At 45.2% G+C, this 28,000-nt stretch overlaps 1 protein-coding gene across 2 annotated transcripts; it reads left to right on the top strand.

The window, feature by feature from the left end:
* rassf5 (Ras association domain family member 5) lies at window positions 1-27,996 on the top strand. 2 transcript variants are annotated; one of them, XM_073469317.1, is made up of 6 exons: window positions 1-956; window positions 14,253-14,380; window positions 24,785-24,898; window positions 25,509-25,845; window positions 25,942-26,057; window positions 26,661-27,995. In XM_073469317.1, the coding sequence occupies exons 1-6, from the start codon at window positions 113-115 to the stop codon at window positions 26,802-26,804; spliced, it is 1,683 nt and encodes a 560-aa protein (XP_073325418.1). In that variant the 5' UTR covers window positions 1-112; the 3' UTR covers window positions 26,805-27,995. The 2 variants fall into 2 exon arrangements, with proteins under 2 accessions (XP_073325418.1, XP_073325419.1); XM_073469318.1 differs by lacking the exons at window positions 1-956; window positions 14,253-14,380 and adding an exon at window positions 16,797-17,967 and having other exon boundaries at window positions 26,661-27,996.
* The last annotated feature ends 4 nt before the right edge of the window (window positions 27,997-28,000 follow it).

Genomic DNA, 28,000 nt, shown 5'->3' with positions numbered 1-28,000 from the left:
CGCTCGTCGCGGGCGTGAGTTGAGTTTACATTCAGGGCACGGAGTGAAAACACGCACTAATACACACTCCGAACAGCCAAACACACACGCGTTACAGAGGAACGACGGGATAATGGCGTCTGCGAGTGTGGTGGGGCAGCACCCGGGTCCGCACAGGCTGGACTCGGAACCGCCGCTCCTCTTCTTCAAAATGCTCGGCGGCGGGAATAAAAAGCTGCCGAGGAAGTCGTCCTGGGAGAGGCTGATGTCCAGAAGAAGCTCAGGGAGCAGCGGGGAGTCCAGGTCCGTCACTACTGAAGGGGAAGCGGCAGCTCATCCCTCGTCTCCGGGAACAGCGGGAGACACGGCGGAGAGAGGAGGAGTGATGCCCGGTGAAGGATGCGGAGCTCCGGCCGCCCCTGCTGCGCCACGTAGCCCTGACCGGGACAGACAGGAGGGCAGCTCGGGCTGCGACAGGCGCACCGCAGCCGGGAGTCGGGGAAGTGGAGCCGGGCACATCACCAGTGACTTCAACTGCAACCTCCACTGTGACTCAAACCGTAACACAGGTGGTCGGAGGGCGACTTCACTCAAGAGCTCGGGCATCAATGACATGCCTAGCGGGTCGGTTACAAATGGACACAAAGGAGCGCACCGGCACCGGGACGCGCCACACGGGAGGCGAGACACCTGGAGCGGAGACAGCAGACATCGGAGCGTCTCCTCCTCCGTGCAGGCACAAGGGGAGAGCAGCGGCCTCCACCTGGAGCGGCTCACACAGGGCAGGACTGGAGTCGTCAGGCTGGCCCGCACTGAGCCTCACCGCAGGCAGGCCTGGTCCATCTTTCCCCGGGGGACGGACCCCCGGGTGAGGGCAGAGAAGGGCGAAGGACACAAGTTCGAGGATACGCCCGTTACGCAGGATTGGTGTGACGCCTGTAGCCGCCAGATCACTGCACAGGCACTCAAGTGTCAAAGTAAGTGGTCGTGTCCTCCAAGTCATCTTAAGGGTGTCTTTGTGCGTGTCCAGTGGACATGAGGGAGTTGGCAGTTTCATATTATGGGAATCCAAAACACGCACTTTGCGTGATTGTAGGCTATTAATTGTTTCTTTTAAAACGGAAAAGATCAGGCTGTATTTCCTTTCTGGCACACTATTAGATTATTTTATGAAGGACACAAGTGCTTAACTCCTCCATACTGGTGGCTGTGTGTGTGTATGTGTACACAAAAAAGTGTGCATGTGCCTTTGTGAAGGAGGCAGTGTGACAGGGAAGGGCATTTCCAAGCATTTGCTCCATAGACAAAGCCAAAAAGCCCTTCCATGGAAAGCCCATTATCTTGTCCTCCCAGAGTTCTCAGTCTGTGATTTGCAGCCTCGGCTCAAAGAGCGAGGGATAGATTGAAATTTACAGTGGTGCATTGGTGGAGTTTCAAAAACACAATAGAAATGTCTAAAGCTCACACTTATGCACCAACAAGTCTTTGCTCCATGGGGGGTACAGATGTTGTAGGGACACCAGAAGCATCTTTTTTAAATTGATTATGTGTTGTCCAGTCATTGAGCCTGATCCGTCTGGACTGACATACCTGACTATACTGCTGAGCTGCTCAGGCTCTGATGACATCACTCCCACCTGCACAGCTCTGGGACACAGAGAGTTCGGGCCAAGCCAATTTGACCTGGCAGTGTGGATATGTGTTTAATCTGTTCAGCCAAAAGCGTTTGTGTGTGTGTGTTGCATATACTGTACATGCATGCTGTGTATGCGTGTTTGAACTTGTGTGTGTGTGAGCGCATGCGGCTGCTGAGTTGGCGTTGTGTCAGCAGCACTCTGTCACTGGGAGGCTGCGGATACAGAGCGGTGTGAGATAAAGCAATTGAGGAAAGAGAAGAGGGAAGAAAGGACGCACTGGCTGAAATAAAAAAAAAACAGGACCGAGGGGGACAAGGAAGGGAAGGGATGACAAAATAGTGGAAAGAGTCAGAGGAGGGGTTGGAGGGAGGCAGGAGTGATGGGAATGAAGAGAGACAGGGGCGCTAGAACAAGAGGGATGGGGAGGAAAGTGAGGGATGGGGAGGAAAGAGCAAGAGTTTGTCCGGCACTGCAGAGCTGTCTGATTTAGTGTGCTATCAGCAAGAGCTCAGTGGAGCGAGAGCAGTGATTACTGGAGCACTATTCACACACTAACACACAGAGTCATGAGTTTTATTACAACCCAAGAACTTCACAGAGTTTTTTGTCCTTGCTAGTCTCTTTATGGATCAAGCTAATTAGCTGTAGTCCCATGCTGCCAGCTGCTCTCTGTCCCCTGTCTTTTCTGCTCCCTTTTCTCGGAAAAACATCAGAGGTGCATGCGGTGTGGTGTACAGTCACGGGGGTCACCGGGACATTTATGACAAGCCATACAAATTTAGGCATGTCAGGGTATTTTTGTGGGGAGAAAACGCAACCAAAACTGCTAAAATAGGAACAGAGCACACACGCACACATGCTCTTCTTTCAACTACACCCAGCAAATGACAGGGAGGGAGAGACGGAGGCCTTGCAACCATAAACAACCATCATTCTGCCTCTTTGTCTTGTTGTATGCCTCGCTCCCTCTGTCTGTCTTTAATTTATCACCCTCTCTGTATCTCTGTCGGCTGTCTCTGCATATGAAGCTTATAGAAGCAGCTACGCAGCTCCTCTCCCCTGGGACGGACGGGGGCTGTTGTGATGTGGCCTTGCCCTACAGTGGAATCTGTCAATCTAGCCAGAGTTCCCGGTCTCATAGTCGGCTCCTCTGTTGTTGTGTAATCCTCTGAATGTTTTCCTATAGCTGGCTTTGTGCATTCTTTTTGTCTTTATTGCTCCACTAGGGAGTTGGATGATTGTTTGATTTGTGGTATGTCAGTGCTATACAGCAACCCCCACACTATATATGCGTACATACACACAGATGAGAGCTCTGTGTGGCATCAGGCCCTAATGAGTCATAAAATGATGAAGCATATGACCAATATGTCTGATCGGAGTCGGTCTAGACATTATGAGCTCTATATGTCTGCGTTACTGACACTAATCTTTCCCATTTAGGGAACAAACTCCACTGTCCGTCAATCTTCTCTGATGTTTGTTACACTGTGTTGTTATATATATTGTTCCATGTTGTGCTACTGGTCAGAAAAGGCAGGGAGGAGGCTGGGAGGGAGTGAGGGAGGGGAATAGCAGCCTCCTTTAATCCCAGCTCTGGGTGTCTCCTGCCAGGGATTATGTCTCAGGGATGGAGAGGCTGGATTACAGACTGGCAGACAGAGTCAGACGTCAGATTAATATTTAATTAAAGCTTTCAGGGAACCACGCTGTTGTGGCACCAGCCCACCGACACACTGGGTTTGGTGCTCTTCCCCAGTCTCTGTCATGCAATAATACATGCAGCTCTTACTGTAAATACACAGTTTTCATTTACATAGTTGTCATTTAAACTTCATTGGGGTAGCTCTTAGCCCTCCCAATGTAGCATCTAAACCCCAAAGGACCAATGAATGGTTTATAACACACAGATTTGAGGACATTTTCATCTATAAACATATATTTAAACCCAGCTGAATGTGTTTAAACAGGTAACAAATACCTTATAACATGCTACAAGGATGTGTCCATGTGTGGTTGAAGTATCATTGTACTGTATATGACTAAAGCTGTGGTATACAGTGCTCAGAGTTAACTAATAATACTTGATAAGCATCATATGAATGCTTCTTAGGAGGAGTTATTATTGTTGACAAACACACAATAAACACCTAAAGATATCCTTATATTTGCTTACAGCTACATCAGTGTGTTGTAAACCATTAACTATGTGTTTATGTGCTGCTAAGAAATAAAGAATGGGGATTTCAAAATGTTTTCCCTAAAAGGCGAGTTTATTTTATAGCACAATTCAGACACAAGGCAATTCAAAGAGCTGTAGACAGCTTCAGATGCTTATAAATGCATTACAGCAAGACATTAAGAAAATGTTAAAGTTGCATTTAAAAGACAATAAGGGAGAAGGGAGCAAATCAAAAGTTACACATTAAAAAGAAGTTACAAATCTACTTATTTGAAAGCTACAGTGATCAATAATGTTTTAAACCCTGATTTAAATTAGCTGACAGTTTTTGCAGACCTCAGTTGTTCAGGAAGCTTGTTCCACAGGCTGGGAGCACAGAAACTAAAAGCTGCTTCACCTTCCCTGGTTCTGATCTTGGGATCACTGAGTAAAGCTGTCCCAGAGGACCTGAGGGGTCTGGATGCTTCATAACGTACTAGCAAGTGTAGTAGAAAATGTCCTTTTGATTAAAAGGTTAATCAAGAGAACCTCTTACAAATGCACCTTCAATTAGGGATGCAGTTAATGCCTGTTTTCATTATTGAATCTGTGTAATTGCAATTAATTGATTAGTACCTGAGGCTATAAGGTGTCAAAAATGAATGAAATTTCATGTAGCAGAAGGTGGTATCCTCCAATTGTCAATCTGTCTGACCAAAACCCCTAAAATCTGCATTTACAATGATATAAAGCATAAGAAAGCAAAAAAATCCTCTTGATTAAGACACTCGGTTTGCCGATATTACCTGCTGATGTTTGCTTATCATAGATATCAGTATCAGCGTATATGTTCGCTGATACGAAAACTTTTTTTTCAGAGATTATAGGGTTAGGGTTAGGGTTATTCAGATTCAGATATAGATGCTTGGGATAATATATAATTATGAATTTCTAGGTAAAGTGTACTGTTTTAGTGCGCTGATGTCATTTTGGTGAATACAGTTTAGTGTAAAACTCTAACTCTAACTCAAATATCCTGCCTCTGTTACATATCTTTGTCACTAGTGTTTGATAACCACATTTGAGGGAACACTGCAAAAATGTGAGTTTATGTTTTGGCTCCATATTGGAATATATTACTTCCTAATATCAACATCGGCCCCACAAAATCAGTCTGGCTCTAATCAAAATAGTTTTCAATTAATTTTGTGTCGCTCTACCAACCAGCTAATTTGCATTCATTAACTCGATACCCCGCAGATTCTTAAAAGTGGCTGTGTTTTCATGATTATCTGCCATTCTCACCCCCACTGAGTCCTGAACACTCCAGAGATCAGAGCTCCTCCAAACACGATTTCACAACAAGGAAAAAAGCATTCATGATCCACGTATGTCAACACTGTTAGCTCAATTTGATAAAGTCCCACTCACAGTGTTTGTGCTCTGATATTGACAAGCAAGGCAGAGATCTTTGTTGTTACGGTGCATCTGCAGCAGCAGATGTGGGGTCGTGTGCTGGTCACTGCAGTGACAGGGAGGGATACTCACATTGACACATGGCTGCCAGGAGCAGACCTTCATGTTACCCTCCCTGTGTATTCTTTATGCCCCATGGCATTCCTGATCTCTCTTTAGAGGATGTTTATTTTTCCCTAAACCCCATCTCCTCCTTATTTCACCTCTTCCCCTGATCTACACAAAGCAGACCTTGTCTTAGGAAGCCTTTAGCTGTTTCACATTGGTCCATTCACGGTGGAAGAGGAAAACACAGGAGCAGGGCTGTGTTAAATGGCTCATAACCTTCTTGTCCCGACATACCACTGCTGCAGCTCTGCCAGACCTGTGATGAATATAGTTTTAACTAGACTTGGGCCAAAACCATTCCTTCAGAGCTCAAATATCTTAAGTTGAAAATCTGAATACAAGAAAGCTATTGAACACTGTACTGTAGTTTTTTTGTTCAGTTTCTTAGAAACAACCAGTGTACATGGAAAGACGCCCAGTCACCCACTGCTTAACTTTAATTGACCTTTATATATTAAAAAAAAAAAGGAAGTGACAAGATAGGTCACACAGATAGGGGTTTTGTTTTTGCACAAGACCTGAGTGCTGTTTGGTGCTCTCCTCACCGTGCACCGCTGCTCAGCTGTAGCCTGTATGTATGGCAGAACAGTGGGGATTTTCAAGCAGGCTATATTTAGGTCGCCCTTGGTGGAAAGTGATAGGAGGACTGCAGAGGAAGAGGTGGCTTGGGCCGAAAGGACGAGACAAAGGCACTCTTAAGCACATGTTGGTTGAGAGCAATTTTTGGATGAAAACAGAAACATCATCCTCGGCGCTGCAGTGACGTCACGGCATTGCCTTCTTATGGTGTTGCTCGTGATTATGTCATCTGCTTGTGAGTGAAACTGGTGAGCACATCCTGTTCCTCCAAACTCTTCAGTTTTAGAAGTAGGGCAGGAGAACTCCAGCAGCGCTCTCTCTCTCTTTCTGTCTTTCACTGTGCATATTAATAACCGACGGACAACCCACACACACAAGCACCCGCACACACGCACACACTTGAGGTGATGCAAGTCCTTCGCACTGACAAGATATGTCACTGTTGTGGGGTTAGACTGGATGGCTGACTCACTTCCCATCAACCAGGCTGTGGGGTTTCACACCGAGGAGACAGAAAAGGGGGAGACAAGAGGAGGCAGTGTCGGTAACCACCTCTGCAGTGGTCGGTGACGTCTTTGCTCTTTTGCATGGAGGTCCCACTGTGTTCTCTAAAGCTGAATGAAGTGTGTTCACTGAGGGAACGGAAAGGAGAGCTGCTCCTGTTGCTGGAAAGAGAGGGGAGCAGAAATGGCAGGATTGTGAGGGGGTCTCTGTCTCTTTAAGCTGGCTGTTTGTTACTGCAGAGTGTGTGGGTGCTGCAGTAGAGTCAGAGAGAGGGAGAGAGAGGATGAGGGAGCATTGATAGCAGAGAGAGACACTGGAGAGGAACAAGTTGTGCGGCAGAGATTCGGGGCTCATGTCCACACGCTGAGGTGTGAGGACGACCGCTCGGGAGAAAAGTGTGAGGCGAGCAGAGCGGTGAGAGCATTAGGGAGTGTGTGAGGAGTACAGGTGGAGGGGTGGCAGAGCGAGTGGAGAGGGGGCTGTTTATTCGGAGCGTGGCACCGGTGGCAGAGTGGCTGCGCTGGGATGGCAGAGGGGGGAACTGGGGGGGCTGGCGCTGGGGCAGTCCTCAGAGGGACAGGGCCAGCCGGGGGCAGGACAGGAGGGCCAGCGAGGACTACGCGCACCGGACGGTGCCGGCCGGATGGTGCCACCATGCTCCATCCATGGCCCAGATAGCACCTCTCGTCCCGGGGCGAGAGGAAGCCAAGAAGGAGGTGGAGGTGGGGGTCGGGGTCAGGGCGGGTGGGGTTGAAGGCGTTGGGGTGGGAAGGACGTTTCTCGGCCAGGTGTCGCTGCACCTGGAGGAGGTCAGGGGCGATTCGGAGGGTGAAGTTGGCAGCGCCTGCTTTGGACAGGTGTCGAGGCGGCTGGGACGGCTCCTGAAGAGGCTGCCCAAGTCTCGGTCGTGGAGTGACAGCCTGAGGATCCTCAGAAGATCATCCTCTAACGGATCTCTGCTCCCCACCTCAGGTATGGAGAGGAGAATGAAGTGTGGAGACTTAAAAGTTGTACATCCCGATCAGTTTGGTGTTGATAGAAGTCAGTATTTTGGAAAAAAGGCAAAGATGATGAGTAGACAGGTTGAGCCGGGTTGGCCTCAAAGGCCGGCTGTGGGCCAAAATATTTGGGTATTGTGTGCATCAGTCCATCTATCTGTGAACTGCAATGCCCTCAAGCCCTGTTACTCTTTGTCTATACACCCCCCCTCCCTCTCTCTCTATCGGCTGATCTACTCCCCTCGCTTTTGTGTAAGAGCACATAGTGCCTATGTGTGTAAGATCATGTGTGAGCGGCGAGGACACATGCTGCAGATGGGCTGTAAACGGCAGAACAGTCCAGTAAACAGGTCAGATAAAAGCAGTTGAATCCACAGTTTATTTATGCTTCAGACACACACACACACACACACACACACACACACATACACACACACACGAACACAGGAAACCAGCACAATATGAAACTGTCGAGAAAAGCCTACCTAACTGGATTATCATATTGACTTTCATATTTGTAGCAGGAATTTGAGATAAGAGTGAGCCTGCTGGAGGCTGCATGGTATCGATTTTTCCCATGTTTTCTCCAAATAGAGGACTGGCTAATGCAGTTTTTTTGGGGGGGAGTGATGAATACATAATGTAACATTAGCACAAAGTGTAGCTGGGGTGAAAAAAAAGAGGCAGGGACCAAGATGGCTGTTTGCTGCAGAATTATTGATTCATTCATAGCAAGAGACTGACAGCTGATGTTACCTCAGCTTTTTTTGTGACACTGTGTGTGTGTGTGTATGTGTCTGCCCTCCTGTGTGAGCCTGATAAGACCCTGACCAAACATGACTCAGGCCAGCTGCTCATCACTGCTCCACCTGAGTGACGTCATGCTGCAGCCTCAAAAGAGTCAGAAACAGCATCAGCAGCCTGTGCTGACATGGACAGATAATCAGTATTTCTTTGATGGTGTTTCCTGGTAGGAAACCCATTTAATCCTCGGAAGAATGAAGCGGCCTACGCCAGATTCCTCAGTTCCTCTTTTAGAGCTTCTTCTATCTATTATTATCATCCGTCTAAGTCATAATGTCTGAAGAGGCTGTCTGGAAATTCCTCTCAGATTCTCTGATTTTTAGATGACTAAAAATATATCAGCTTAGTGGCTGTCGTCTCACAGTTGGAGGGGTTAATGTGTGTCTTCAAGGCTAAGGTGAAACTGCACTCCGAAAAAAGGCAACACAAGTGTACTCATCATGAAGAGTACTACTTAGCAGGTAGAAACTGTTGTTTAATGTCTTCTCTTTACTGGAGGAGCTTTCTGAAGTCTAAGAGAATAACACTGATGATGTCATCAAGGTTATTTCATCAATTAGCTCAGCTTGGGCTTGGCTTCATGTCTTAAGTCTTTAATTTTCCTATTACACCCCAGCGTTTTGTGTTGGTTGCTCACCGAAGGCAGAAATGTCCCAAACAGATACAGATACATACTGGGTCTTAAGTTTAGATTGAGAGGGTTTCCTTTTGTAGGAGTCTATACGTTGTTAGGTTTATTCTTGACATTAGGAATAGAGACATGTCCAGCATAAATTCTCAGCTCAACATCTACTTATCTAATGTCTTCAAGAGCTTTTAACTGTGTCTTGGGGCCTCCGTCAGCTGATGGAGATGGTTCAGTTGTCATCATGTGACCTAAGTATGAAACTAAACACGGACTCTTCAATGACAGCTGAGCAAAATCCAACTGCTGATGGAGGCCACGGGATGTCCCTCACAGCTCTGGAAGAAATCCTTCAAAATACCTCTTCAGTTGAGAACATCTGTCAAATCAATGAATTGACAACTGTATATGTGATTTTGCCTACATTGCTATATCACTATACATCAGTATCAGAAGTGTTATTTTATCTTGACGACATAACATTCTTGATTATCTAATTGACCCTGAAAGTTTTCATATGTCTGATCATCTCAGCCATCAAAAGAGCATTTAACTGAAACATTAAAATACACTCGCTGAGTAGTCAGTAATGATTTGAAATGATTTTCAGCCACAGAAATATTCTCATTACAAATTCAGCCGCTTCCATTCGCAGCCCTCTGGACAGAATGAGCCCTTAAAAAAACGCTTATAAAACCGACAATCGAAGCCTGGTTCTTCATTTGTTTGTTTGGTGGATTCGGGGAGCATCTGTAGCCCGACAGATGGAGGAGCTGAGGGAGGGGAACATAGAGATGCTGCGGTGGTGGTGTAGATAGAGATTGTCAGTATCAAATATGAAAATAATGTTTTGCGACCAAACACACACAGATGTCAACGTGAACCGGGGCAGATTTTATTTAGGTTAGGGGAGATTTGTTTGGTCACGTCTGGTGGATCAACATATGAAGTGTTTCTCCTTGAGGCTCGTTGAGTCAGAGTACATTTGAGTGAGAATGAATTAGATATCTTTATTTCTAATGATGGAACGAGGGATGAAAAACAGTTTGAGTGGCATGTTGTGTGTACAGTATGATGAGCGGCACAGTACGAGAGCATGGATAACTGCTCCAAATGAGCTATGATGGGATCAGACTGGTTAAAGCCCCCCAAAGCTGCTCTTAATTCCCTCGTAAGACCTGCAGAGCTCCCTTTAGGTTCATTAGTGGTCGTGTTAATATCCTCGCCCCGACATTATAGCTGCCTCACCCCTATTTACCCCCTCCCTCCTCACGCAGACATGGAGTAAATACAATATGTCTCTATCTGGTGCCATACAGACATCCTCCATGACCTGCTAATCTGTGTCTGTCACACACCCACAGAAACAAACATCCCCTATCTTCTCTAAAGTTACAGGAGATGATGCAGAAACGGGACAATTTTCCTGCTCCTTGGACTCCCAAGAATGATGGGAGTGGAAAGAAAACAAGAGGCAGAGAATTCAGGAGATAGCTGAAACACGATCGTGGAAAATCTTTCACACAGCAGCCGCCTTAAAGACAATCTGAGTGTCCTCCTTCTCGCCATTTAACACGCTGCAATCAAAGCTCCTCCTTTCCTGTCTTCCCTCGCAGCGGGTGTTATCGACCCAAGTGCAGCAGTGGAAGTTAACACAGCCACCACATATAGATCTTCACATATCGTACATCCGGGGCCCTCTCATCTCTTTCCACTGTTTCTGCTGTCTCTTTCTCCATCTCTATCTATCTGCATCATCACCACGCTCTGTCTGGAGGCGATGTCAGCTTAAAAGCAGTCAGACTGGAATGATGGGATGAGAAACAAAGAGGGGAGTCTGTGCACGCATCTCCTGTCGTGGAGGAGCAACCAAGGCCAGTCTACCATGGCGACACATAACACCCCAGCCCTCCTTTTTGTTGAGACAACACACACACACAGACTCTAGACTCTGTGGCTCTGTGCAGGAGAAACAGATGCTGATGAGTGTTTACGGCTCAGCTTCATTACAGTCATCTCTGGATGTCGGTGTCCCGTCCCCGCATGCAGGTGTGTTCACTGTCATCAAAGTGTCTACATTTTGGAACAGCTTTAACCAGGAAATGCCTCAAGGACATTTCAAATATTTTTTAAAACATATAATTCAGATTTAGTATGAAAAATAAAGAGATGAGACGAGAATAATCACGTAAAATTGATGAATATCACAAAATATGGAATCTGAAACCAAACTTCAATAAATCTAATAAAATCTTCTAACATTTCAAGTGGAATGATAGAGATAACAAAGTTTTATCTGCTGGAAGAGATAAAGCTATCAAAGGAATTACATCACTGTGATCTACTGGACAAAGTGTCTTAAAGGCCTGTCAAAGAAAATGCTAAATGAGCACTGACAGCTAGATTAGCTCGCTGTTCAACCACAAATACTTTTAGAAGAGACCAATGAGACAAGCCTCTTTGTCTTTGTGAAGTTTAATGGCCCGATAAAGGTCTACTGGTGAATGAAACTAACAAAACCTGTTGTTAGATTTCCATAAATGAACCTCAACACAACTTCTCCTAAAATTCCCACTGAGGGGATTCAGCGTCGCTGTCTTCATGTTAAAGCCACTTCCCCCTTTCATAACATGGCGCAACATTGTACTTTCCACAGAAGAGCGAAAGGGAAACCCCTGCAAGTCCTAACATGGATCCTCGAGGGGAGTTTTTTCTCGGGCATTCACACACAAAAATTATCACGCAAGAAAACTGACCCTTTTTGTTGACTGCCCCCTTCTCGTGCTTTCTCTTTCGCTCCTCTCCCTCTTCTCCCTCAGGTCTCTGTGATTGTGCCTGTGTCAGCATGCCTGCATAACCTTCAGAGCCCTGCTGGGTCTGTGGATCACTGCTACAGTTTCTCCGCCTGCGCATTAGCACTCAACATATGCATGGTTCAGCATCTCAAGGATATACACCTAATACGCAGCCACACCTTGTATGCATACATCCAATTAAAACCACGAATAGCACGTCACATTTAGTGGCCTTGAATCCACTGAAAGCAGAACCGTGTAACATTTATTCTAAGTTCAATCTGTTCTTATAACCTAATTTAACTTCTGGGATTCGTTTGAGGTGTAAAACAAGGTGTCAAACATGAACATGTTTTCACAAGGATGTCAGCAAAATTACACACTGCCTTTGTGGTCACATAATCATAAGACACCGTTTTGTTTGTTTATTGTGCGTCGGTCTAGAATCAGGCAGCACTTGGTCCAAAATGCTGAAATGCTGATTTGCTTGTGTTTATGCACAGTACTTAATATGAGTGAGAGACAGAGACAGTGTGTCTTATCAGTGTGGGAATGATCTGGATCCCAGGTGAACCGTGACGTGCTGACAGCGGTGTATCACACTGTAGGTGTGGAACAGGGAGAAGTTTTTTCTGATTCCAGTCTTTATGCTAAGCTAAGTTAGCCAGCTGCTCGTGGCAGCTTCATATTTGTTGTACAGATGTGAAAGTGGTATCAATCTTCTCATCTAGCTCTCGGCAAGAAAGCGAAGAAGAGTGTTTCCCAAAATATTGCGTAATTCTTTTAAGTACGGCCAGACAATGGAAGTACAGGCACGGTCTGTAATCTGTAAAGAGTGTGGATGGAGGACAGGAAAGGAGTTTCTCTCTTCCCTTCCCCTGCGTGCTTCCTTTCTTTCTCTCTTTCTGCAATGACCTCTAAACTGTCATGCGCAGATTCCCTTATCAAAACTCTACTCTTTCCTCGACACATCCCTCCTGTCAGCGAGGCATTGCAGCCCTACCCTCACACCAACCTGTCTCTGTAACACACACACATGCACACACACACACGCACGCACACACACACACACACACATACACACACACACACACACACACACTCAACGTCTGTCTCCCTCTCTTAATGCAGTGACCTTTACACTGTCACGAGAATAGGACCCTCTATCTGAACTTCCCTCTTTGCTTGACATATCCCTCCTGTCAATAAGCCCAGTCTATCCTGCCTCCCGTTACTCTCCTGCTTGTCCCTGCTTCAGTAATCAGGCCTATTATTTTCTGTTGCCAGTGCAAAACACACGGAGCATTTCATTGCCAAACAAGCTCTTTTGAAATTATCTGCAATTTCAGGCATGAAATTAAAAGTCGCTGGTAATCAATCTGGGCTTTAAAACTAAGGAAGAACTGAAAAACCTCCACACACAGCCATCTCACACTGACCTAGTATCAGTAGAGCTACTCTCTTTATATAGTGGTCATCAAGAAGCTTGTTGCCTTGGTAACAGTGCTGATGCTGAGTGTGAGAGGCGCAGCGGTGTCCCGCTCATAGCAGGATACAGACAGAGGCACTAATATCAATAGACAGAAAGCCAACCAGGCTTATCTTGCTCGCCCATTCAGCACTGACTGCAGCAACAAAGGAAGTATACCAGAAAATGTGTTTGGAGGCAAATATTGAAGTAGTGGCTTCTAAACAGATCACTGTTGAAATTTAATTAAAGTGTTTTAGTTAAGAAGCTTTCAAAAGGATCTGACTCATAGTTTCCCCCCCAAAACCACAGTCCCCTCTTTGCCCACACGGTTTTAAAATCTCCTTTTTCTTGAGCACAGATTATCTCACCAAACACAGGAGAAGTTAGACGCGAGGCTATACGTCTCAGCGGAGAAGCCTCTGGCCACAATAAAGCCGGCAAGGCATAAACATGCTGAGGCTGTCATGTGTGGAACCAACTAGAAATCAAAGAACTGCGGCCTATTTTGGGAAGTTCTGGGGGAAGTACCTAAATCTATTCTTTTCTAGCTGAGCAGTGAGATTTGAGTTGACCACAGCAGGGCTGCTACACTGGTACAGTGTGTACATCTATTGTTATGATACAGTATTACATTACATTTGTTTCCATTACGATCTTTACCGGACCTCGTGCAGTATGCCCATTATAAATTGAGTAATGTGTCTCCACCAGATATCATATTAACCGTTGTACTTAGCAGACTATTTCCTGCCATCTGATGGGAGAATGAGATGTGAAGAAGTGGATATTCAATCTTAAGTCACTCTACACACAAACATGTATTGTTAGGTATGCTTTGTTAATGACCACTCACACTGCAGTCCTTTACCTTGTAGGTGTGTGTCTGGCGTTGGCCACTAGGTGGAGCTAATTACCTGTGTGACGGGAGTGTTTCTATGATTGTTCTTCTTCATTTCAGACACTTACAGATGACTAATCAGCAGCATACTCTCTGAGATGAAGTGTAGTTCTCATTGTCGGATCAATTCTCGATGGTGTTTTATTCACAACTTTTCAGAGATCGGTTCTGTCACATGTGCTCTTGTCTCTGACTGGTGTGTTTTTCCCTTCATCAGACTGCAGCTACACCTGCCACCTGGAGTGTGAGAGCCGGGTCCAGCTGGACTGCAACCGGAGGGACAGAGAGCCTGAACAAACTCCATCTCCCACAAGCCACTGCTCCTCCAAAGCCCCTCAACACAAGGTGAGCTTTTTCAAACACACAAAAGAATCTTATTTTTGTGAAGAAAAGGCTTTTCAGAGCTATTTGTGGCATTTTCCGGGTCGCTGCTGAAGAGCAAACACATTCATCTGAGAGTGAGTGTGTTGAACTCTCTTCCTGTGTTATTTTGCAGAGGTGTATGTGAGTCACGAGTGGGTAATGGCAGAGTTCATCCCGCCTCATCTTTCCAAGCCTACACTTTTACATAACCTCCTTCACAACATGCTGTCCCTCCTCCTCCTCCTCCTCCTCCTCGGCTGTCTACTTATGAATTTATTTATATATGCGCTCATTTGGTCACAGAATGTTCCCAGGACCAAATATGCTACGTCACCTGAACATCTGATGTGCCTCCCTCCCTCTTTCTCTGCTGTCATGGCCTCCCCCAGTTTCTCTATCATCTCTCCCCTGTAGTATGGCTTTGATTTATTCAGTCAGTGGTGGATGCCGATTTCCTCACTTCCTCAGCTTCTCTCATATGAATGCAAACTAATTAGGTTAATCACTATTCTCTGTAGGGAGCTCCAGCGTGGCGTAGCTGCGTTAGCTCGAATTATTCTCAGATGTTATGTATGCTCGTGGAATATATTTAGTTATCCACGAACACGATATTTTGCACCAAGTTGGACTGAAATCTATCATTTTTCATGCTGTCTTTCATACTGTACGAGCCACAGGCTATCTAGTGATACAGTAATTATGTAAAATTCATCTTCAAAATAGTTTCTCACCCACTCTTTGTGTGTGTGTGTGTGCGGGAACCTGAGAGAGTGTGAGCCTGCATGCAGCTCTTGGCATCCCAGCCGCAGTCACCCACGCAATGTGGTCCACACAAACACACACACATATCATGCACGAGAGAAAGCTGGATAACCCCGCAGGCCTGCAGCAGAATGTTGGCAGCTACTCCATCCCCCGGGGGGCAGATAACACAAAATTAGACCCCTGGTAGCGTGCCAGGTAGTACTCTGCTTCTAGAGCGTGGTGAACAAATACACACAATCATGCTGCCCTGAAACGCGTTGATGGTAATGGCGAGAATTGGAGCGAGCGACTGCGTGAGCGAGGGAGATCGAGTACATTCTCCCGAATGTCAGGATAAAAAAAGAAAAACATGTTCATTTCTTTCAATATTCTACATCTACTGGAACAAAATCATTGGCATATCATTTTTTGTCCAGTCATTTTTAGCTTAACTTCTTCTTCTCTCTGAGTTTAATGACTGTGTAGTTAAAGATAACTTTGAATTAAGTGAGCGTCGATGATGTGTCTTGGAGGTACGTGCCTCTCCCCACACTCCTGTTTTGTTCATAGAGTACACTACTGCTGCAGACAAGAGGAGATATGACAGTTCATTTCCTGCAGTCCTCTTTCTCCCCTTTTGCTCTGTTTTGTAGCTGCAGCTGTGTGTGTGTGTGTGTGTGTTAGTGTGTGAGTGTGCTTGCTTGTTGTCGTCCCCTTCTATCTTTTAAAGATCCTTGTTGTGTGTGCATCAGCAGAAATTGATCCCCTTTTACCCCCGTTAAGCACATACATGCGGCATACTGACCGGGCTTCATCGACTCGGAGCTAGTAGGAGTGTCGTTCAGCATGCATGCGTGTGTGTGTGTGTGTGTGTGTGTGTGTGTGTGTGTAGCATCCCACCCCCTGCAAGCTGCCTTTCTCCCTTAGTGATTACACTGATGGAAGCGAGGAGCAGAGCTGCAGGTAATCAGTCTTCAGTTGAGTCGAATCTGACAGGAAGACACCCGATGAAAGGGCGACTGACTGTCCCTCTAGCAGCATATATGTTTACCTATAATCTTGTCGTAGTAGATTTTTAAAATCATATTACACACAGAAACGGCAGGTGCAGACGGATGCACGTCTGCGCCATCAATCTCAGCAGTGACGGGTGGCATTAGCTGCTTTTTGACGAGGTGGGTCACCACCAGAGTCAGAGGGCAGATTGTGGGGTCATTATTGGGTTAGAGGTCACTATAATCTCTATCTGGAGGGCAATCAGTCATTATTTTCTTAATCTCACTTTACGCGCTGGGTGTGAGCCCTCCCTTCCAGAGATGGTGGTGCAGCTGTGATGGCGGTCATGTTTTTTCTGCTTTTCTTGCCTGTGTGAATCTGTCTGATTTGTTTGTGTGTCAAACCATTAGCTCTAATTATGGCTTGGTTCTAGATAAAAGCCACATGTTTACACTGGTTGTGATGCTTCTGATGATACGTTGCATGCAGCAGAGTCTCACCAGAAGAGCAGCCATCTTCCTCCGGTCTGTCTCTGCTGCTTCCTGTCACTGCTGCTCTTACGTATGTAAAACGGGAGGCTTCATATCTCTCACTCATCAGTGTTTCTCTTTCTACTCTCTCTCTCTCTTCAAGAGGAAGTGGCCGTGCTCTGCAGGGTGCAGTCTCTTGCAGGAAGACAGACAGAGAGAGAGAGAGAGAGAGAGAGAGAGAGAGAGGGTGGAGGGAGAGAGAGAGAGAGAGAGTGGAGGGAGAAGGGGGAGGGTGCTCGCAGGCTGATAACACACTAAACCACAGATGGTTGAGCAAGGCTGCAAGAGAGTGAGGGAGCAGAAGTGGGTCCAAAGACAGGCAGAAAGAGAGAGAGAGACAGGAGAGGAGTGGGAGCGAGGCAAACTGAGTGGGAGGCATCCGTCTCTCTGGTAGTATTGCCAAAGCAACTGAGAGGAGAGGAGAGGAGAGGCAGTGCAGGGTCTGTGAACGCAAGGAGATCTTCTGCCTGCTGTTTACTCTGGGCTCCGGGGACGGATGGATGCTCACTCTCGTAAATACCGGCACGACTGAGCTGCCGCCGCAGCCAGGGACTTGAATTGAACTGTTTTTTTGTTATAGAGACTCAGAGCAGGATGTGGTATTGCATGCGTGCCATTTATGAGCGTTTGTTTGCGGGTATATCAGGGGCTCTCAGGTGAGCAGGGCTAACTTGAAACCAACCTGTAAACTGACTCCAGGACATCAGCCTGTGTTTGTGTGTGTGTGTGAGAAGGTTACATGCTGTGTATGAGCATATGTGTTTAGCCGTAAATGAGCAGGTGAATCTACTGTATGGTGTGTGTTTGTGACACCGGCGTCAGAGCATACACACAGGAGGAAGTGACACGTCTGTGCTTGCTCTCGGATTTCCTGGTCCCCTCTCCGGTGGCACGCAAAGCGCCTAATCTGAGCCGAGTTCACCTGTCTCGCCCTCACAGGTGGGACTCTAACTGTCTGGATGCATCAACAGTGGAGCGCTGACTTTTTCTGGAGGAGTACAGGACAGTTAGACGCGTGCGGACTCTGATCGTGGCTGATTGTCACATCAGCCCTGCCTTTTTCGTAAAAAAAAATCAACCAGCACTTCCTCAAGCTGTCAACGTGCCGCACCGGTGCTGCGCTGGTACCGGAGGCCATCTCTGGACCTCTCCATGACTGTCAACACAGTGATGACCCCCTCCATGACCAGCAGTAACAGCATGAGCAGTGGGTACTGCAGCCTGGACGATGAGAGCGAAGACTTCACTTTCTTCACAGCCAAGACCTCGTTCTTCCGCAAACCCAGGCACGCAGCTAAGGTATAGAATCTGGACAACACTCACTCTGATAGATGAAATTGTAAGAGTAAGACAGACTCAGATTGGTCAGGTGGTCGGTGTTTCAGTTGGGCTGGGAAACAAACTGCCATTTATACTAAAAACATGGCAGCAAAAAGCAGAAGTGTGGAGAGGAAGTGGTGATGTGTGTTGAAGTAGGCCTCTAGGTGTGTGTGTGTGAACGTATGTGAGAGTGTAGGAAAGGTTACTGTCATACATCTGTTGTGTCACATTGATCTGTCCAGCCTTGTTCATCAGCCTTGGTGCCTTTTGGCAGCTCATTTATCATGTGAGCGGCTAGCATAGATTTTGCATCACAGTCTGAGAACACTGTTTGGAGAGTAAAGACTCACTGCTGTGTGTTTTTATGTCAACAGTCGACAGATAATATGACCTTTATCGTTTTCAGAGTTACAGTGCTATATGTAAGAACTGGGCACCTGTCATGTTCATGCTACAAAACAAATTGGGGGCAGCATGTCACCAGAAAGTTGGGTTGTCCATCCCTTTCATAAGAAAACAAGGAAATGCACAGTCCCTCTCATAGGTCTTCCTTTTTTCAACGAACAGCTAACATATTAACACTGTCAGTAATGTTATGCAATTAGCCTCCTTTATGAGCTATTGCCAAATAGCCAGCGTTGACATTAACAGCTGTTTACTTGCCAGTCTAGGAGAAATGTGAGTTCAGCATCAAACCTCATCCCTTTACTCGCCAGCAGCTGTCCCCAGCAACGCCGATGTTAATCTTTTCTTTACTCGCACATGTTGGAATCAAGGCAGACTATAACCTCTTGATGTACAACATAATATTACAAGACAGGACAGGCCCAGGTTAGCTGGTTAGCATGCTAACTTCAGTCGGTAACTCTGCAACACATTACATGACGCTAAAACTTGTATTTTTTCACATTGGGGTGCTAATTTGAGCTCATTTTTGAAAGTTTAAAACAACTACTTAACTGTAGTGGGTTAGGGTATGGGTTTCCCAGTTACCATGGCCACTCATTGTTTTGTTGGCACTCAGGTACACACTTCCTGCCTTGACGCTATACAATTAGCCTCCTTTACAAGCTAAATAGCCAATGTTAGCCTTGACAGCTATAAAATACCTCAAAATGGTATTACGAGACAGGATGGGCCCAGGCTAGCTGGTTAGCATGCTAACTTCAGTGGATTTCTCTTCGGCATAAGACATGATGCTAAAACTTTTATTTCATCACAGTCTGTTGATAATTTTAGCTAACGTTTTTTTCAACTAAATTCTCACTCGCGGCACCTTTAATGATGAGAACCTACAGCTTCCATAGAGGTGTCTTCTTTACAGTGCGTGGGAGAGGTTACCGTAGAAACAAAGCTGATACTTTTGCACTAGAACGTGTGTGTGTGTGTGTGTGTGTGTGTGTGTGTGTGTGTAGGGCAACTACTTAACTGTAGTGAACCATTTTCCCAGTTACCATAGCAACTCATGGTTTTGTTGGCACTCTGTACACACTTCCTGAGATTTGGTGTTGCTCTATTGCACATGCAAATGCTTCACACGCCATTGTGCCATATACTGTAGTACATACAGTATAACTTTCACTACTGGTTGTCCCATGATGCACAGCTGGTGTTTGAATGATTTTCTACAGCCAAAGAAGCAGTGTGGCAAATAGAAAAGAAGAAAGTGTGTGTGGTTGCACAAGAGGCCCAAAGATGACATTTTTCAGACTACATTTGGCTACATTTGCATTCATGTAAAACATGCTGAGCACTCCCTCTTCTTGCCGTCCTTGTCCCGGCAGTGCCTTTGGTGTCTGACTTGGAGAAGGTATAATCTCTGAATAATTGACCAGCTGTGTTGTGTGTGGAGTTAGGGTTGCTGAGGCAGAAGGGTACTGGGGTTAGCTTGTCTGGGCTGCCAGTTGATGGGGCCTGATTTCCCTGGCACTACACAGCCAGAGAGACAAAATGTTTTGACATAATGTATAGCAGCACAGTCAGCTAACCATAGGAGAGGGGATGCTTCTACATCCTCGATAGTAATTGAATTGTGTCCTTGGGTAGAGCACTAAAAGAAGCCCTCCAGTGAAAGTGTCCTGTGTTTCCCCCTTGTGTTTTAATATGAAAAGGAGATATGCAAAAGATCTGTGTGGCATCCTGTGAATAGAGATATTATCATGTGTTATATGTATAAGGAGTTAGAAATATGTCACCGTGTTCAGTCTTGTCTTCCGGGCTTGTGTGCATGTATGTACAGAGACACGCAGGGACATGCTCACGTTCATCAAAACAGTAGAGTTCAGGTCCTCTTTTCTTTATGAATTATTTCCAGAGCTGAGCCTTTTGCTCCAGATTAGCCAGCCAGCTTTAATGTGCTCTCTCTCTCTCTCTCTCTCTCTCTCTCTCTCTGTGTGTGTGTGTGTGTGTGTGTGTGTGTGTGTGTGTGTGTGTGTGTGTGTGTCTACCACCGTGATGAGCAGGGAGCATATTCATTTTTTTCTGGTCTGCTTTTTGGTGCAGTGAAAATGAATGAGTTACATGGCTGTTGGTGATCCTCAACACTATGAAAAGCATTTTCACTCGCACATCAGGTGAAATTGGAAGGAAACAAAGATTGTCGGTGTGTGACGAGGTAGACTTAAAGATATAATATCTAACATTTCTGCATTAAAATGTCCAAATACAACCAGGCCGTAAATATTTTGTTGAGTCGTGCATTTACATTATTCTAACAAACCCAGAGAAATTCACAATTGTATTCAAGATAACAGTACTATATTTTATTTAATTCTACTGAACATAACCTGAATAAAACTTGAAAATGGATAGATTTTTATTGGCAATCCAATGAAGACAACAACTCCCTTATTGAGCATTTAGTACCGTACTCATTATAAAACTGTACTTTATTATATACAGTTTTACTATACACAGTACTATTTTATACAACTATACACCTACACTCCACTACATTTCAGATAGAAGTTGTCTATGTTTTTACTCAGTCGCATTTTTATTTTTACAGAGTAGTTATTTGTGTTACAGATAAAGACTGCATGTGCAAAACATAATATGTTATGAACTCTAAAATATGTCGCACAATACACAATACAATGCTCTTAAAGGAATTAGATTAGCACCACTGGGAGCAAAAGCAGCATTAAAATACTGCTAGCAAATTAAATATTTGATGTTACCATCTTCATAATAAATGCATTTTCTTTTGATACTGAAGTATGCTTTGCTGCAGGTGCTTACTCAAGGTCCAGTGTGTAGGATTTAGTGTGTATCTAGCAGTGAGGATACAGATTGCAAACAGTGAAGTACCCATTGTTTTAATCTCCCCTACTGTGGTCGCGAAAAACACCAAAAAATGCTAGAGTGTGGAGTGTTTGGTTCGTCCATGCCAGGTTACTATAGAAACATGATGGACTTCATGGAAGAGGACCGGCTCCCTCTGAAGATATAAAGACTCATTCGAGAACATAAAAAATGCTCCATTAGTTTCAAGTGATTATACACAAATGAAAACATAGTTATGAACATTATATTCCATTTCTGCCCATAAATCCTACCCACTGGACCTTTAATACAGGGTGGTATACTCATTTTACATATCTACACTGTTTATAATATACATATGTAAAGGGTTAGAGCCTTCTGACCATTGTGTGTGTGTGTGTGTGTGTGTGTACTGCTGGCAGCGCCGGCACACAGCGGTCTCTGAGCTGTGAAATAGAATCAGCGTGTGTGTTCTCGATTGCGCTTCTCCTCCTCGACACTTGACCCAGTAAAGGCGTTTTGCTAACACACGCTGTTATCAGTGTGTGTGGATACTGTATGTGTGTCTGTGTGTATGTGTGTGTGATTGCATTGGGTGCATATTCATGTGTTATTGTTGAATTCTGCCCACATATTTTTCTCTGTATTATTTGAGTGTTGTTAGGTTAGCTCTGACAGCGCCCCTCCTGTCCCCAATCTTGGCCAGTTGTAACAGATCCTAGAGTCTAGTGTTACCTGAAGATCATGATGTCAATTGCACACACACACACACACAAACACACACACACTTGGAGGTTTGACAGACAGTGTCAAGAGTTAATTTCAGGTTAAGGTGGTCAGGTTATACAGACAGACAGGTTTGACACATGGTTTGATACTGACTCCTCTGCAGCAGTCGTATGACCTCTCTTGTCTGATCTCATCAGAGTGAGAGCCTCAACACTTACTGATGTCGCCCCAAGGGGTGTGTGTGGGTGTATGTATCTGCATGGCTTGTATACATATGTGTGTGTGACCCTTATGTAACAGTCCTAGAAATCTTACACCCTTAAGCTGCTTTACATCAGTCCACATGAATCACACCATTAAACTGGATTAAACAGTCTGAACCTGTCACCTGTAATATTGTTATCACGGTCATTCAAATCAGTCAGTGGGTACTCTCGTTGCCGTACACTGGTGTTTGCTGGGTAAGATTGACTTTTGTCGCATTTTATCACCTGTGTCATCAGGTACAGTACATTGTTATGCCATGCTCACCGCTTCACTTCCAAAAGCACTAAATGCAGCAAACTCTGACAGTCTGGTGTATCAAATTTGGACCAGTTTAGATATGAAATCAAAAGTTTAGGGGCTTCTTTAACCTGCGATCAGATGACTTATGTTTCCATAAGATGTGAGCATGTGGAAGATTGTACAGCAGCCCGAATAGTTCTTAAGATAAACTTGGCTGCATAATGTTAACTGAATCAATCATGTGTTTTATGTTACATTAAAAAAAATAAGAGCTCTTACCATCTTACCACCAGCATTATTTAGTATCACTCATCTTATACTAACCACTAAAAAATAAAGCTCTTAAACCAATAAAGTACTTATAAATAATTCCCGTATCATATTTTTCATCACTTCCAAAGTGCTAGTCACCCAAAGTGTTTGTGTTTTCTTGTAACCAAAGTGAAGCCTTCTCATGGTTCACATCCCTCTGTTTCTGTGCCTTGCCGGTCATTGGCTCCCTCATGACCAGGTCCAGTCAGGGCAGCGTCCCAGGACCTTGTGGAACTCTCAGAGGCGGAAACTGCTTCATTGTCCCGATCCATTGTCCCCTGTCCACTCTCACTGGTATGCAGACTGGGAGGGCAGGGCGCTGCCCCTGATACATTTAGAAACTCTCGTACAAACGCAGGAATTCCTGCGAGGTTCTTTGCACTCTGAGGAATTTTAGATGCAAGTCAACTCCTCTGTATCCCTCAGATTCTTTTCTTAACCCTGGACACTTAATGTTTATCCACCAGAGTTTGTTTTTTGTTCTCATCTACATGTGATTAGATGAGTCCACTTAGTGACTCTTTTGGAGTCTGTGGAGACCAGAACCATGGCTCTAAACTCTTGATATTGAAGTGTGTCATCAGAATGAAAAGGGATTTCAGTAACTGAATTTGTGGCATGTAGTTACCATCACAGCGTCAGCTTTTACTGCTGCTTCACAGGACGTGGACATTTACCAAGATAAGAAGAGCATAATTGCCCAGAGGAGTGGCTGATGATAAGTGTGGAGATAAAGGCAGCAACAAAATGAACACAGACACACCCACACAGACACACACACACACACACACACACACACACACACACACACAGAGAGAGAGAGACAGAGAGAGAGAGAGAGAGAGAGAGAGAGAGACACACAGAGACACACATAGTCCTATCCCAGCATCCTTCTCCAAACATCAGCCTTGAAATGTTAAATGTTATCACCTCCTTTTGCTGAATGCCAGCCAGCATGAGCTAAGCTACACTTGTGCTATGCGTGTGTTCCTGTGTGTGTGTTTATTACACAAGGCTCCTTAGTGTATATGAGTGCACACACACACGCAGAGACCCACATGCACTTGCACACTGCATCTGTGTTGAATGAAACAGTGACACAACCTGAGGACTCCCCTATAGAGATAATTCCTGCCCTGCATTCTCTCTCTCTCTCTCTCTCTCTCTCTCACACACACACACACACACACACACACTGTCTCTCTCTTCCTCTGTGCCCCAGAAAATGCAAACGAACAGGACAAGGAAAAAAAATGCTATTGTGAGATAGAGAGGATGCATCCCACTGTACTATAAATAACCCAGTCAAACTCTGTGTTGCTAAGGCTGGCTCAGCAGCCGCTCTTTCATCATTCCTTACCCCTTACTCGCCTCTCTCTCGCTGCCTCCCCCTCTTTGCCTCCCTCTCCTCCTCCGTTCATTGCGTCTTCCCTCACTCACTCACTCTCCTCTCCTCATCACAGAGGGAAATGAGTAAGAGTGAGAGAGTGGCCGCGCTGTCAATATTCTCATGCTGTGAGGCTTAATGCGTGATTGGCTCCATTCACAACATTTCCTGTCCCCATGTAGAGATGCAGAGATGTGTAAACAGCTGAGGAGGAAGGGGTAGTGTAGTGTCTGTAAGAATCCCCTCAATCACAGAAGCAGCTTTTCTTCTTGAGGTTGACAAAGATGGAGGATAGGAGCGGGAGGTGTTGTGACAATCAGTTGCAATCGAGGGGGAGACCCTGAAATGCAGGAAGCGACCTAGATGATGCCTGCAGGCCATTCAATCTTCATGCTTCTTTAAAGGGTGGAAGGGTTTCTCTTGGTTCTGATCTCTATTCATAAACTTGAGCAAAGCAACACAGATGACTTGGTTTTTAAAGGATTGTTGGTGAAGGCAGCACCATCTGCTGGTTAAAATAAAACACTGCTACTACCAGAACTCTGATATTTATTAATACTGACCCCCCCCCCCCTTCACTCTCTCTTTACCTTACAGAAGAATGAAGCAAAGGAGGAAGATGATGAAGGAACAAAGGACCTGTCAGAGGAGGAAGTGCGGACAAGGATAGAAGACTATAACGCTCAAATCTCTGAAAATGGCATGAAACTGGTGAGTTTTGAATACTTGTTGCTGGTGAATGTACTCTGATGTATAATGTCAAACTCACAATGAAACTAGAGTTTATAACTTTCATGAATAGATGAGGCCTAGAAACAGGAAACTGAGCCCGGACGTAAGGTGGCAAGCTTTAACAAAAGTTGGACATCAGCGTGAAAGACATGAGTGAAGTAATCATTAAAGATGCATGATTACATCAAAGCAACTTTGATATACACAAGACGGAAATGTGTCGAACACCATATTCAGAGTTTTTTGTGACTTTAAAGATCCCATATTATGCTCATTTCCAGGTTCATACTTTTATTTGGGTGTCTAGTACTAGAAAATGTTTACAGGCTTTAATGTTCAAAAACACTTTATTTTTCTCATACTGTCCATTGCTGCAGCACCTCTATTCACCCTCTGTCTGAATGTTCAGTTTTAGCTCCTGTCTCTCTCCTGAAATGCCCAATCTGCTCTGATTGGTCAGCTCTCACAGGCCTGAGCCGGCACCGGTCACTGTGTCTACGCATCAGTTCTGTTTGGGTCTTTGCAACCACCGCAGTGCTGGAAATGTGTCTCCACTCTCTTACTGTCTCCATCTTTTCCTGTGTTATAGGCTACAGATGGATCCTACACAGGCTTCATTAAGGTCCACCTGAGGCTCAGTCGACCAGTCACAGTCCCCGCTGTCCCCGAGGCGGCGGGCTCAGAGGGAGCGTCCAGGCCAACAGGAAGCCACAACCAAGCACCGTCAGAGTGCCAGGCAGTGACGGACTGTGGGCCGAGCGAAAAGAGAACGTCCTTCTACCTACCATGCGACTGTGTGAAGCAGCTCCACATCAGCTCTCTGACCACCACCAGAGAGGTCATCCAGGGCTTGCTGAAAAAGTTCATGGTGTTGGACAATCCCCGCAAGTTTGCGTTGTACAGGCAGACGCACCGTGACGGACAGGGTGAGGGAAAAAAACCTTGTGACGAGTTATTTTCCAGAGAACATATGTAATAGACAACATTGAATTAAATGTTTCTTTGTGCTTTGTTGAATCCAGATTTGTTCCAGAAGCTTCCTCTGTGTGAGCGACCTCTTCTTCTGAGGTTGATAGCAGGGCCTGACCCAGACCACCTCAGCTTTGTCCTTAAGGAAAATGAGACTGGAGAGGTGGAGGTGAGAATATATAACATATAACAATTTTAAAGCTAAATTAGAGTGTATATGGAAGTTTTTTAAACACAAATAAACCTGCTAAAAATAGGCTGTTGACTCTTTTGTCAGTAGCACTGTGCCACGTTCAACGTCATAAACAGGATATAGGAAACAGTAGAACACATGTGATGGTTCATATCGAAACCTTTTCTCTTATGACAGTAGTAGAAATGTGTTTCTGAAGACATTTAGGTAGAAATGAGCCATGCAGCTGCTGAATCTGTCTTCATTTAAAGTTGACAACACTTTATAGTTTTTCAGAATTTTCCAGAGGCAGCGAGTCACGCTCCTGTGGACACGTACCATTGGCGTGTCCACACGTTTGCATGTTTCAATCATAGCCAATTGAAGCTGGAGCTGAATAAACACCCGTGACTACAATAATGTCACTTGACTTGGGAATTAATTCCAGTTGTACCCTTGTTACACAATTAAATGTTTACATGCTTTAATTTGCCATGAAATGTGAATTATGCAGGCTGCTGAGGCAATATCCTTATTTTTGATAGACAGGAGGCTAGCAGTAAAAAACTAATAATCTGTTTTTCACTCTTCCTCTGACAGTGGCATGCATTCTCTGTCCCCGAACTACAAAACTTCCTGGTAATCCTGGGGAAAGAGGAGGCGGAGCGTGTCCGGGCAGTGGAGCATAAATACACCATGTACCGACAGAAACTCCAACAGGCTTTACAACAACATGACCCCTGACCCCCTCACCTGTTACCTTACGACCTCAACCCAGGGAGAGACTGACCCTTCGACCCCCCTCAAGACCCGTGATCCAATCAGAGACTGGAGCCGGAGCTGAACTTGTCTCCACCCTCCACATGTACACCCAAACATACAGTACACCCACACACAGATGCATACCCTTTCTCAGGACGCATACGAGCCCCACCCACCCTCCACAACCACCCTCCATACATCCACTCCCTGAGGAGAGAATCGGGGGTTTTGAAAGCGACAGGGTGTGTGGTCTGCTAGCTGATTGGACGAGTAGTGTTTTCATTGCCAAGGACACACACACAAAGAAAGATCACAGCAAGATCTGAAACTCTGACTTGAAATCTTAGGACTGATATTAACCAATGGTGTTTTTAAAGATTCCTTCTTCTTCTGCTACTGCTGCTGCTGCTACTGCAAGTGTTACTTATGCATGAGTCTCTCTCAGCTCATCCCCCCCGCACATAGAGTTAGAAGTAAAACAGAAGGCATGATTACTTTTCTGAGCATCTCTTTGGGATGGAAGGACAATCATACTCTTTTTTTGATTGATGTGTAAGGTTATCACCTGATGTATTATGTTTTCTGCTGGAATATAAGATGTGTGGATTTGTGAGGGAAGAGTTTAGGGTTGGAGGCAGAAGGCTGCGTTTTGCTTCGGATGCTAGGACCAGAAGGAATGGAAAAGATAAGAAAGCGAGATCCATTCTCTGATTTCTCTCAGGGAGCACGTGTTGAGCAGAGATAAAACCTAAAGGAGGAAAAACAAACAGAATCCCACCTTTACACCACAACAGCTGAGCCCTCCAAAATCTCAACCTTTTAATTAGCTCCAATCATTCAGTTTTCCTCCTTTAACGCCTGTGAAAAGATGCTGTCAGGTGCTTCACTGACAGAAAGTTTAATCTGACCCAGTTACCAAACCTAACTTCTTCTCAAATGTGAACTGTGATTTCATCCTCCCTCCCTTGCATGGACTCTACTTGCAGATGAAGCCCACTGAGTTAGACAATCCATATACCTTTACAGATTTTACACTTAATTGTAAAGTACGCTGTTATCGTATATGGGCTGCGTTTGAATGTGAGAGGGTTTTTACACCAAAGCTTAGAGGGACAGATCTATTGAGAGGATTTTAAAGGGATCTGAAAGTTTATTGAATTAAAGGTGGTGTATGTAAA

This window comes from Pagrus major, chromosome 6 (assembly GCF_040436345.1).
Source record: "Pagrus major chromosome 6, Pma_NU_1.0".
Taxonomy (NCBI): Eukaryota; Metazoa; Chordata; class Actinopteri; order Spariformes; family Sparidae; genus Pagrus; species Pagrus major.
The sequence above is the reverse complement of the archived record's forward strand: the minus strand, read 5'-3'. Positions and strand labels throughout refer to the sequence as shown.